Source organism: Gavia stellata, chromosome 19 (assembly GCF_030936135.1).
Source record: "Gavia stellata isolate bGavSte3 chromosome 19, bGavSte3.hap2, whole genome shotgun sequence".
Taxonomy (NCBI): domain Eukaryota; kingdom Metazoa; phylum Chordata; class Aves; order Gaviiformes; family Gaviidae; genus Gavia; species Gavia stellata.
The window spans coordinates 13,726,617-13,739,651 of record NC_082612.1 but is presented as its reverse complement, the minus strand read 5'-3'; the positions used below and the strand labels follow the sequence as shown (position 1 = coordinate 13,739,651).

General features: G+C 47.6%; 1 protein-coding gene across 1 annotated transcript; it reads left to right on the top strand.

Annotated features, from left to right (window-relative positions):
* The first annotated feature begins 6,676 nt into the window (after positions 1–6,676).
* Positions 6,677–12,803, top strand: LOC132318682 (uncharacterized). The gene is made up of 7 exons (XM_059826733.1): positions 6,677–6,709; positions 7,362–7,610; positions 8,494–8,553; positions 9,229–9,360; positions 10,456–10,602; positions 11,424–11,484; positions 12,757–12,803. The coding sequence occupies exons 2-7, from the start codon at positions 7,446–7,448 to the stop codon at positions 12,801–12,803; spliced, it is 612 nt and encodes a 203-aa protein (XP_059682716.1). The 5' UTR covers positions 6,677–6,709; positions 7,362–7,445.
* The last annotated feature ends 232 nt before the right edge of the window (positions 12,804–13,035 follow it).

Here is a 13,035-nt window from a genome sequence, read left to right as displayed (position 1 = left end):
TTCTAACTAGTGGAAAGGCTTGTGTGTGTATGTGAGAGTGCTGTGTGTTGGTCTCTGTGGCTCTCTAAATAGTATAGCAACATGTCCAAACCTAATATTTATCTAGCCTTTACGGCTGGCTTATTTTATTTAATTTATGATTATGACACGCAAATGAAGCTGTTCTTTGCATGAAGATTTTCTGAAAGGAGAAAATGGATTCACTTTTTGAAGGACTTTCAGAAGTACATGTTCTGGAAGGCAAGCGCATTACTTGCATTAGTGTCCATGAGTTGGTTTGTGTATTTCACCTGCTAAAGCGGCCAGTTCTTAAGGCAAAAATTCTGGCAATGAGATGCTTGCATCTCACGTGAATTCTCTTAAAGGAGGTGTATGTATTTGAGGGCAGGCTGTAGTACTTGGTTAAGAAGAGCTGTATCTTTTTTATGTGTTCAGTTGACAAAGAATATAGCCTTGTAGCCGTCTTTCAGTAGTACTGGTTTAAGACACAGTAAATTAATATAGTATGAGATATCAAAATAAGATTTAAAAAAAAAGAAGTGAAAAGATTGTTTTTGAAAGACAAACAATGAATGTAAAAACATCACTCACTGCTCATATTTAGAAACAGCAGTCAGTCCATAGCTTTGTTGCAGCCAACAGTGGGGGCTTGTGAATATTCATCTGCAGGGCTGTGTTCTGGGGTTTTTCAGGGGTAGGGAAATTGTGCATTTTTTCAGATGCTGTACTGGTCTTGCCTAATGCTGTGTAAGAGAGAAATATTGTATCATCTCAGTCTGGATACTGGAGCCCTCCTGGGACTCCGATGCTCTCTTCTGGGTTTAGCAGCTTAGGAAAAACTCGAATGCATTTGCAACACTTTCTTTAAATGTTTGTAGTTTAAAAAAGTTTGTATATATGTAACATAAAGGATTTGGAAATCAGACCTACCTTTCTGTTGCAACACATTTTGGTTGGTTGCTTGAAGGGTTGGAGGTGTCTGGCTGTCTGGGGAGCTAGACATGGAGAATGTGTCGGGTTGGTACCTGCACGTGGAAGGATGAGGTTGCTGTTTTGTGCAGTCGAAGAATCCTTGCTTTGGTACCTGTACAAAGCTAGGAGTTGTTAACAAGAACCTCTTTAACCTGGGGCTCTGTGTAGTCCCTGTGACTGATCACAAACCTTTTCCAGCACCTCACCATTTAAGCTTGCACAAAAGCTACTCTGTGCATGTGCTTGGGGGGGGGCAAGTAGGCTCAGGGCTTTTAACACTCTTCCAGCAGCGATCCGAATGTGAGCTTTGACACCACCCATCTCCTCGCGCTGGAGACTTGGGCCACAGCTCCGCTTCTTGTCCAAGGCAGCTGGCTGGCAGAGGTGACAGCTCAGGGACTCAGCTGAGTGTGCAGAGACAGAACTGAGCCTCACAGGTGAGGGAGAGCTGTCAAAGGCCGATTGGCAGCACAGCTGCAGCAAATGAACCTCAAAAAGAAATACGCATGTCTTGATCTTTCTCTACCTGCCCACAGGTCATTATTTGAGATCAGTGCTGTTCCAGCCGTTTGCAGAAAAGCATGCCTCTCTGGTAGGATGCTGTTGTGTGCAGCTTGTGGGTTACTCTGCCAGGACCGTGAAGTTTGCGAAGTTGAGGCTTGTATTTAAGTGCAGGGAAGAGGAGAGGGAAGATATGTGACTGAACCCTGCTGTGAATGGATGGTAACTCCTTCCACAGTCTTGATAACCTGCTTTGGACTGCTGGCCTCTTTGCCCACTAGGGAATCGTGCTTAAAATGTTCTGATCTCTAGAGCTCCTTTGGCTTCATTCCTGATCCGTCTCCGATTCCTCTGCTATCTCCTCTTTGTGTGGACTTGCTTATGTTTTAATAGGTTTGTCAGTCTTCATGTTGCCTGATTTTTGAGATAAATACAAGATAGGTGCTCTTTGCACATCAGGTTTGAAGGTTGCATCCTAAAATTAGGGCAATGCTAGAAAAAAAAGGCATTGAGGTATCCTCTGTGTGTTCTCAAAAGCTGTTAATTTGGTGACAGTCAAGCGGATTCTCTTGCTCTTGTGTATGCTTGTAGCCTGGTAGTATGCCACAGCTGTGGCTATTGTCTCTGTTAACTCTACTGTCCTTTTTCTCTCTCTGCTCTTCTAATCTATTGGTCCTCCTATAGATCCCTTCTTCAGAGACCAACCTTCTATAAAAGTTGTGATTATAAAGCTGCTTTGGCTTGATTCAGGACCAAGCCTTTTAATTCTTCTTTGTTTTCCTTTTCTTTGTGGTCTGTTAGAGTGGAGATGGTTGGAATGTTCTTCACCACTGGGTAGCGAAAGGGCTCAGGGCTCAGTGTGTCCTTCAGAGGTTTTTGAGAGGTGTGCGTTGGCAACCACAGGTTCAAACACAGGTTAGTTACAGAACTCCAAATAATGCCTTAACTTGGTCAACGTATTGCAGCTCAGCTTCTGGGGCTCACTACATAGCGAGACCAGCTTAGCAAAACTATTTATCAGTAGTAACACGAGACCCACACCAAAACATGGTTTTAATTTGAAGCAGAGGAAGCAGTCATTTTGCAAAGAGATCCATGTGAGTCTGTTGAATGCAGCTGACTATTGGTGAATATGCAGTAAGTAAAGCAGCTCCACTTCTCAGAGTCTGGCCAAAGACCTGTCCTGTCGGCACAGAAACTGGAAGAAGAGCTGATGCCTGTCAGCTGAGCCTGGGTGAGCAGCTGGCTCTCGGAGTACCGTTGTGACTAAAGAATGGCATAAGAGAACCTGGAATTGCTGCTTTTTTCAGGTATGGATCAGTTCCCGACATCTGCCTTTGATCTGCAGTGCTGCATGTGGCTCCTCTAGGGTTGTTACCTGAGCTCCTTTATGAGAAGGAGCCTGTGTCAGCTGGTATTATAGGCTGATGATTGTCTCTTTTTAAAAAAAAAAAAAAAATCTTAAATGGATCTTCCTGCTATGGCAGCACTGTGCTTTGTCACCAAGAATACTGAAGCTTACTTTTCTGGAGAAGCAGTTAATCTTGGAGACAAGAGAGCATGAGAAGTTACAGCTGAGAGCTACCTGCTGCTGGGTCACTCCTCTGGATAAGAGGGAAAAGGGCTTAGGCCTAGGGGGGAGTCTCAAGTTGAGTCTCGTGCTATAATTTGACTTTTGGGGATCTACTAAAATAGCTGATTTTTCTTCACCAATCTGAAAAGGCTTTTTTTCCTTATTTTTTGGTAGTAATTTAAAAATCCTTAAGCTACATAAGTACATATAAGTCTTAACTGTTGAAAATGTCAAAGGAAATACATGGATGTGACTCTTCAGCGATCAGAGTGAGAGCTGTGATAGCTTTTTGACTTTTTCCACAGTTGCAACAATACCCGCTAGGATGGCCCGTGCTTTTCCCCAGGTGCAGCTCCTGGGCGACTCGTGCAGTTTTGAGACCTTAGGGAGGCTGGCTGCTTGGCCTTGCACGGCTGCGTGTTCCGGGAGCGACTAGGCAGCCTTCTCCTTAGTTCAGCCTTTTCGGACGCGGAGCTTTCAGTGTTGCACACAGTTGTCAGTGGCTGTGGTTTCTTTCCCGGGGCTGTTGTAGTACGTTGCTGGCGTGGAAGCAAGAGTGCCATCGGGGATTTCTCGCCCTCTGCCAGGCACTGGAGGAGCCAAGTAGCCAACATAACCCATCTGGTACGAGAAGCGGAAAAGTGGTGGAAACTGTCACTTTTCCGTTTCCTTCCAGTTGGCTGCAAGCCCCGGGGGGAGCCCCGACTGTGGATGAGTTGACCCCGTCACTCTTTGTGGGTGCCCTTGTCCTTCAGTCGAAACCGGTGCTCGCCACTTCGGTTGTGCCAGGAACTGTACGGTGTCAATTCTGTCCCAGAGACCTCTGTGATTTCTATCCTTTCACTCGATTTGATAGTCTTTTTGGAAAATGCTGCCGTTGCGGTGAGGTAACGAGTTGTACAGAGCCGGTTATCTGCTGCTTTCTCTTCCTCTGGCACAGCAGAATTGCTGGAGCTGTGGGTGCCTGAGGAATCACCTCCAAGCGCTTAAAAAACATAATTCCTTTGGAAACAATATTGCTGAAGTGTCTCCTTATATGCTGGGGTGCTGCATTAGATGCCTCTTCCTCACTTTACACTGCACTGTCGTATGCTGAGAGCATTTGGGCGAGGAACCGCGGGCGCAGGAGCAGCTTTACCTGTGGGTGTAAGTGGGCTTCAGGCTCACCTGCACCCCGGGGTGAACTTGTTCCTTTTGCTTTGTGTACTAGAAACATGAGAACTATATTTTTGCACAAAGCATTTCTAAGAAGTCTTATAAGGGATTTTTTTTTCTTTCCTTTTTTTTTTTAAAAAAAAAAAAGGTGCAAGATTGAGTGCATGTTTACTTGCCCCAGATCAAAGGTTTTGAACACTAAGGTCACTATCTGTTGAATGGTCCCTCCTCTTGGCGCTCTTCTGTCTTCAGGCAATTGAAGCTCCTGCCCTCTTTCTCTACCAGTTTTACTGTAACTACTTTTTTTTTTTCCAGGAGAAATAGATATACAAAAATTATAAGCAATTAAATGTTCAAGCCATAAAATCATGAGTGTGGGAAGACCCTCTTCACAAGTTTTAACATATTTGTATGTAAAATGACGTTTGTATGAAATATTTTCATGGTAGAATGAATATTTAAAAAAAAGTTCCAGTAAGATCGAAAACAAATTTAAAAGGAAGTCTTTTTGTAAGATGCAAGTGTAATTGATTACCAATAAGTAGGTTTTTTTTTTAAAGGGGAGATGCAACAAATGATCTTTACAATTACAAATGGTCGTTTCTGCTATTTGGGAAAGTATTTATGCAGCATTACACACAGCTGTCATAAATAGTTGCAATAGCAAGGCCAGTCACATCTTCAGGACATACCTCTCAGCTTGTCCCTCCATGATACTGTACAAACGGACCCATCCCTCCTTTCTGCAGACTTCCTCCTAAAAAACTTTTCCTACTGTAACTGTACTGAATTTAACTCTTGAGCTAAGATCCAGACTAAAATTGTGTATTACTTAACAGTTTCTGCTGGGCCTTCTGCTATTTTAATACTCTTTAGCCCATAATTACTGGGTGTCTCTGTTCTGAAGAACTAAGTGCTAAAGAATAATCCTTGGGGTAAGCTTACACGTGCGTTAACAGTTAACCCCGGAGTATTTAACTTGTATACAGTACTTGATAGGTGTTTTATGACATTTGTACTCGAACTATGAGCCTTACTGAACATCTGTAGGTTTATTCATGACTTTTAAAAAATGGATAACTCTAAGAAAGATGTTTACATGAATGATGATTGCCCTTCCTTTGATGTTATGAATGAGGTTTTTATAGTGTGTTTGGGTGTATGTGCAAGGAAGCAAGAAAAATGTTTCTGGGGAAAAACAGACTTGACAAACATTTGTAATAAGTGAATTTTAAAGATTGCTTTAATTGCGCTATGAAGGCAATGCAGATATTAAAATATTCAACAGAACTGTCATCTTTCCTTGTTATTTGTGTGTCATGGTTTTGGGCATCCTCTGACCTCTCCCCTTTGCTTGTGTACTGTGTGGTTGCTTTGCAGCCGTGGTTATTGCTGATGCACGGGAGCAGGATTTGGCGCACAGGTACCACACTTCTAGGCTACGTTATATTAATAGCGAATGAACAGCAGAACGCTCCTGACACCACTGCCTTGTGGGCTGTTTTTTTTTCTGGTACCTCTGCCACTTCAGTTATTCGGCTCTCTCTTCTCAGTGCACGTAACACGGGCTCTAGTTGTGTTGTGGTATGGAAGAACATCCTGCCGGTGTGTGCCAAAGTGTCTTTACCAGTTGCATTCTAAAGCATGCGAACGTGCACTGGTGTATTCTTCTCTCGCCGTTGCCGACTCTGAGGCAGCAGGAAGGCACGGCAGCACGCAGCAGCGCTGCCTTCCTCGCAGGTAACCTGCTGCTGTGTTGCCAAATTCCACGTACGCATCCTGCGGCGTGAGTGGCGAGGAAAGGGGCACCACTTTGGGCCCTGCCCTGCCCTCCTGTGATCTCTGCAATCGCTGCGGTAACTGACGGCCTCTTGTGCCTATGTGCTGGGTGTAGGCACGCGAAGGCTGTGCTCTCCCTTCTCGAGAAGGGACTTGCTTGGCCTTGGCATTGCTCGTTGAACCTGAAAGGATGAGTGCTTGCGCTGTGTTTGCGCCCTCTCCAAATCGAGCTGTGCGGAAGGTGACGCTTGGGTTGGGGACGCTGCAGCGGGCCCGCCTCACCCCGCCCGGCTGTGTTCGGGTCCCGGACTGGCGTTACAATCCCTGGCTCACACCGCGGAGGTGCTGCGAACGTATTTCAAGGCGGCTAACCCAGGCACCGGTGCCTGGGGAAGGCCGGAGGGCAGGCGAGCCTTGGCGCAGCGCTGGTCAGGGCCGCAGTTGGCCGGAGGCGCTGGGGTGGGCTCCTGCGCGGCCTCCCCGGGCGGAGGGGCCGCCTCCCTGCGCAGCACCCGGCGGGCCCTGGGGGAGCCGGCGCCCGGCCGCGGGCGGAGCAGCCGCGTCCCCTGCGCGGCTCCGGGCCGCTGCCGACACGGCGGAGGCTCTCCCCACCTCTTCGGCTTCTTTTCGCCCCGACTCGGAACTTTTTTTTTTTTCCCCCCGGAGGCGGAGCCGGAGCTTTCCCCGTACCTTTTCTCCGCCCGGAGCCGCCGCCGCGGAGCAGCGCCGGTGAGTGCGGGCCGGGCCGGGCCGGGTGCCGCCGCGCCCCGCCGCAGGTGAGGAGCCCGCGGCCCGGGCGGGGCCGGCGCGGCGCTTCCTGGGTCCCGCCGGCGGCGGGGCGGCGGGGAACGGGACGGGAGCCGGGGCGGGCGCCGGGCCGGTCTCCTCGGTGCCTGCGGGGGGCGGCGGGCGCGGCTGCAGCAGCCACGGGGCTGCTCGGCGTCTGGTAGACGGCGAGGGGGAGAGGCGGGTCTCGGGTGCCGGCGGCCCCTCCGCGGGGGTGCGGGCGCCTCGCCGGCGTTGGGGAAAGGGGGTGAGCGGCTTCCTAGCGAGGTACCGCCTTCACCTGCGCGGAGGAGGACAGCGCCAGCAAAGCCCGCGCCCCTCGGGGCAGCGGACAGCCCGAAGGCAGAAGGTTGGCAGCGGGGTCTGAGGTGGAGGTCGCACATCCCTGCCCAGAAGGATCGGAAGAGGGGTCCGGGCCCCCGCCCAGCAGCAGCCTGAGGGGTTTCGGAAAAGGCCGCTCCCCCGTGCTCGCTGCCGCCGACCCGAGGGAGACGGACTCTGTACCGCGGTGAAGGCCTGCTCCCGCCGCACCGCCGGGCCCCGCACCAACCGCGGCGCGCTCCGCGCTGATGCGCCTCTCCCTTCTTCTGCCCAGGAAAGCTGTTCCCCCCTTCGCTGGAGGGCCGCGACGCTGCTTTCCAGTCTCGCCCGTGGGGGTTTACGTGTGAATGAGAGCAGAATGGATCGCTATCGATACTTCATCTTCAACCAGAGGAACATGGTGGTGCTGGGGCTGTTCCAGATAGCCTTCAGCACGGTGTGCGTCGTCAGCGGGTTCATAGACGGCGTTTTCAGGACGGAGTCTCAGCTGGGCAAAACCAGAGCTCCAGTCTGGGCTGGGATGGTAAAGTTGCGCTATATTTCTATGCTTTGTTTTGTGGGGTTTTTTTCCCCACTGCTACCTACTAGTACTCAGCTTGGGGCTGGGAGGGAGGCCAGGACTTCTTGGCAGCTCTTCTTCGAACCCAGGTAATACAAGTTTCCTTATCGTGGTATAGGCAGGAGAGTGCAAGCAGACTTCCCTCTGAAGCAGCTAAATAAAATACCTTTCTACTGGATAACATAGAAAATAGGGCAGAGTGGCAATTGACAGGGTTTTTGGCAGAAGCGCAGTGACCACAGAGAGGCCACCGAAGATTAGGAGGGGAACGCATCGTCCTCGCGTCAGGTAGATGAATGTCTGGGTGATGATCTGTGTCCCACAGCGCAGTGCCACTAATTCTCTGTACTGCAGCGAGGAGCGGGCAGCGGCATCCCCACTGCCGGGCGTTCCGTACCCTGACATTCCCGTTCGTAGCCCGGTGAGCTCGTGCCGCAAGGCAGTTGTACCGAAGCGCTCTCTTCCATCCGGAGGCTGCCCGCCTCCTTTCAGCAATATCTTTCTTCCATCTACAAGATGCGTAAGGACTTGGGAAAGCAGTGCGCATTTTTACCGCTTTAATTGGACTTATTTAATCAGTTTTATTATTTGGTCAGAGCCGTAAGGGCAGTCGGAGGATTGCTGCCGTGGGGATAGCAAGTGGGCGAGATGCATTTCACGCAGCGTCCTGCCCCCAGGAGATGCCGCAGAGGAAAACAGAAGGGATCAGCAATTCTCCGTCCATTTCTGACGCAACAGTTACTCTGATCCAAGCCTTGAAAACAAGGGCCTTTCATCTGCTCTGTAGTAGTTTATCTTCTGAATCCGATACTTGTCTCCCAGTTACCATTCCTTTTCTGCTCTGCAGGTGATGGGAGTCCCAGGCATCCTGGCTTTGTTTTCCTCTCAGAGGAAGAATCCAGTTCTTGTAAGCCTGGAGGGGGGGTGGACTGTGTGTGTACAGGGTGGGGGCAAAATGTTTTCGGGGCAATTGAAAACAGTTTTGGTAGGGAATGAGCTGGCTGGTCCTTCTGCAGAATCGAGAGCTTATTTCCTTGAGTTATCTTCCTAAAAGCTGCTATGTTCCTCAGCAAAAGGAGAATGCAGCGTTACCTCGCTTTCTGCTGTAGCAGACAAGCGCTGGCTCTAATAATAAGCAAAAATCTGTAAAAACGCTTGCTTTTGAATGCATTTCTTTTGGTGTTCCTTCCTGTTGTTAAGAATTGTGTACGCTAAAATAGGAAACAAGTTAATTGACTTGCATTTCCTAGGCAGGTCCCTCCAGCCATGTAAACAAGGGGGGATATTGTTTATAAGTAAGAGATGTCTAAGAACAAAGTCTTCGGGTCCAACTAGCACCCGTGGTTAAGATTTGGGACTCAGTTGTAGCTCAGAAATTCGGTATCATGGAAGCCTTTACTGCTCTTGTGTTTGGCTTCCAAGTGACTGTTGCTGCCATGTACTTTTTAGTGTTACGAGAGGTCGAAGGCTAGTGCCTACAATGCTTGTTAGTACATTTTGTCTGTATTAATTGTGTGGATTTGTCAGAGGGTAGTTTTAATTCCCGCTCCCCTTCTTTTTCTCCTTTAATTTTTTTGTCTAGGTGAATGTGCTGATAGTAGCTTCCATTATCTCTTGCATTGCCATCCTCATCGTAATAGTTTATAGCTCCCTCACACTGAACTATGGTGAAGAGGAGGAGCTGAGTTCTGCCCCAGTCCATGTTATCCATACAGTAAGTATTGATATCGTATTGCTGGGGAACACGACTGTCTTAATCTGCAGACATTGCTAGGCACGACTTGGAAATAGAACCAGACTTCCCGGGTTCCTAAATCAGAGTTTGAAGTGGTGCCTGCAGCAGGGCACTTGTTAAAAAAAAAATGTGCAAGCCTACAGTTAAGTATCGAGTTAGGTACTGAAAACCACAAATCCCACGCAGGGCTAGATAGACATTTTACAGCTAGCTCCTGCCGTTCGCTGCTGCTGCAGCATGGCTAGTATCGGTGGCTATGTGACCTAACGCCCGGCTCGCCTGGATGCCCGTCTGAGAAGCAGCTGCTTGAGAGCAGCAGCTCGATGCCGCAGGCGTGCATGCTAGGTATGCGCCTGAACACACTGCAGTCGGGTTAACTGCTGCTGCTGCTGAGTGCAAGAGGGTTTGGGTTGTGCCAGGAAAAAATCACGGTGCTGCTCATGAAAAGGGGTCTGTGCTGGCCGTATCCCTGGCCTGGAATGAGACAGCAATTGCCAGGCTCAAATCCTTTCCAGCATGCACCTCCGGTGATGAAGTTACAGCAGTTACAGGTCAGCTGGTTAAAACTGGGTATTATTTCAAGTGTATCCTCCACAGTAAAGCTGAAAAGAAGGAATGAGTTAGCCCTTTTGTACCTCAAACCTGGTACAAGCGATGGCTCCCTGTGGGGATGAAGACGTTCCACGTGGATGAAGCTGTTCGTTAGTTTATTGCAGGACAAATCGAAATGTCAGGTCGCTAAGGTATAGTGAGAAGACATTTCTCATATGCAGTGTGAAGAGGAGCAGCCATTCCTTGGGTTTCTACTCATTGTTAAAGCTATTTCCAAACCTGATGCCGTTGCATAGCGTCTTACATTTAACCAGAAGCCTTGTTTTACTGCTTGCTCTTTTCCTATTTGAGGGTCACACTTGGCTTGTTCTTCAGAGCACAGGAAGAAAAGCCTTAAATAACACTGACTCTGAATCAGTCTCCTACGATGCAATCGCAGCGTTGTTGCAGCCACTAGAATATTTTTTGGTGGAGAGCTTCACTTTTTGAATATGGCTTTAACATTTCTTTTTCTGCTTGCAGAAGTTCGTACTTAATAAAGTAGTCAAGGGTGCTAACGTAGCCATGCTAGCCGCATCTATCTGCAGTGCTTTTGTGGTGCTGGTGATGGCTTACCTGGGATGCCGGAGTCTTCCACGCTGCTCGTGCTACGACAGTGTAACTGGGATGGTGAGTGAGGAGCCCAGGGCACCCATTTGTTTGTACTGAGTGTGGCTGGGAGGGGGAGAAATCGGGGAGAAGATGTGTTTTTCTTCTATAAACCTAACCTCAGCTCTACCTCAGTCATCCAGGGCTAATTTTAAGAAATTAAGTGAGTGTTAGAAGGGTTTTATACTTTTTGTATTTTTCCTTTTACTACCTCCCTGTTATTTACAATCTTGTGTAAGACCTAGCATAAGTTATCTCCATTTTCCAAACCATTAGTGCTCAAGCTACTGTGGTCCCATTTCCTATGAATTTCTGCTCTCCTCAAAAACTGCTCCCTCTTCTCTCACCCTTGAACCCACGATTGCTCCTGGTACAGCATTTCAAAGACTTACTGGTACTTACACACCAAGATGCATTATCCTTAGAACTACAAATTCAATAATAAAAATATCCCCTGTACCGTGTGTGAAATGTAGGGAAGACGACACACCATGTTTTACTGCTTATTTATGAGGACTCTACCTCAAGTGATGGGGCACACGCTGCGTGTCTCTGCTACGTGAGCTCAGTACATACCAGCTGCTTCTCTGCTAGAGTAATTCTGATGCTGTATTTAATGTATACATCCAACTGTCTCATTTGGTAGGGACTGAATGGGTACAGGTTACAAGGCAGCTGTTCTTCACTAAAGATACCAAGTGTGTAATGTCAGGCTGCTTTAAACTTTCAAACTAAAACTTGTTAGGAGGAGTGGACTACACAGACTTTTTAAATGAGTTCAAGTATATCTTCTTGAACAAACTCACAGATGATTTTTTTTGATGGCATTGTTTCATTCATAGGAATGGTTGCAACCTAGTGAGGACCAAAGTCAGGCTGTGGAAATGGTTTGCGCTGTACAAAGTGAGTAACTCTTTCCCTCCGTGTATTTGGATATTCACCAGGGACGTGGAAGGAACATCCTGAATAAGATTTACATCCCAGGCCAAAATCCTGATAACCAAAATACTCCGAGCCATAAGGAACTCAGGATTTTGTGCAAGTGTCTACACCGGGTTTAAAGGTTTCCTCTTTCCTTCCCTACACAGGCCCTGGGGGCAGAATTTTTAACTGCCCAGATCGGTTTCCAGCCCAGGACTTAGATGCAGAGGAAGACGCATCCAAACCTCCACCATATATCAGAATGGCTTGAAAAAGTGGTCGAATGTTTTAAAGCTGCTAGTCTAAAAATGTGGCAAGAAAGATGTAAGAAGTTCTTCGTCTTTAAAGATGGTTAAGCACTTTTCCTTGGCCTTTTGAAAAACACACAGAAAGAGAGAACTATGGAATGCCCGACGTTCAGCAAAGATAACAGTGCGAAGGGGAAGATCTGCAGGTGTTTTTGGACATTCAGACTTTGTACAGTTAAAATACCTCATTGTCTCTGGAAAGCGTGAGCATTTTGTCCTCCAGCTTTTGTACCTGTATCATGTTTTATTCCACTAGAATTCATCATGCAATTCGTCTAGCAGTGCTAGCCTTAGGCATTCAAATATTAAATACAATTAATTTTTAAAAGAAACTGGTTGTGGAGTATTTCCCCCTGCTAACTGCAATCTCCATTTCTCCCCCTCACCCACTGAATTATCTAGATGATATGATAATGGGTGAAGGATAATGAGGGACCCACTTCATTACTGAGCCTCAGAGTGCTTTCCCTCTTCCTCTTGGGAGGGATGAGGGCAGGTGAAGTTTATGACACGAAGCCTTGCCAATGCCATTCAGGTACCTCTTTCAAAACGTGGGTTCTGTGGGGTGTACGTGTGTACATGCAATTAGTTTTAGTGCTGAAGTGTAATGCTGGACTGTGGTAGGAACTGGAGTTGCAGTAGCTCCTCTTACAGAGTAACTTAGATACTCTGAATTCAGTTCAGGTTTTTCTGTTTCAACTTTGGAGACTGAAACTTTTAAAAACCACTTATTTTGGGGCCCATTCTGCTAAAATTCATTGCAGATCTAGACCAAGGTGCTCTGTTGGAGATTCTCTAGAGGACCTCTTGGTCCTCTCGACAAAGGAACTACAGCTTCCAGTCAACTTCCATCAACTCCTGAGGTACATAAAATTCCCATATGTACTTTATGATTCACTTTCAGGTAGGCTTACAGGTGTCTGTCAAGTGATTATCTTGCCTGCAGGCCTTGAGCATGAAGTGGTAGATTACTTCTCCCACGATGTAGATTGACACGGCACATTCATTTGAACAGGGCTTGGAAGTGCCCATCTTGAGAAAGTGCTGTGAGTAGTAGGATAAGTCATGCCCACCACAAGGCATGTAACTCCAGGAATGATCTCAGATAAGATTTATCTTATTGCAGCATATAAGGTGCCTCTCCCATTCCCAAGAGAAGAGGGAATTAAATTGTTCTTGATTTTTTTTTTTTCTTAGAGACTGAAGTCTTTTTCATAACACCAGT

Excerpts from the sequence above, each read along its gene's own strand:
- LOC132318682 (XM_059826733.1), top strand. The coding sequence starts at position 7,446 with ATGGATCGCTATCGATACTTCATCTTCAACCAGAGGAACATGGTGGTG. Across the intron at positions 7,611-8,493 it reads CTCCAGTCTGGGCTGGGATG|GTGATGGGAGTCCCAGGCAT; the intron begins GTAAAGTTGCGC and ends TCTGCTCTGCAG. Across the intron at positions 8,554-9,228 it reads AGAGGAAGAATCCAGTTCTT|GTGAATGTGCTGATAGTAGC; the intron begins GTAAGCCTGGAG and ends TTTTTTGTCTAG.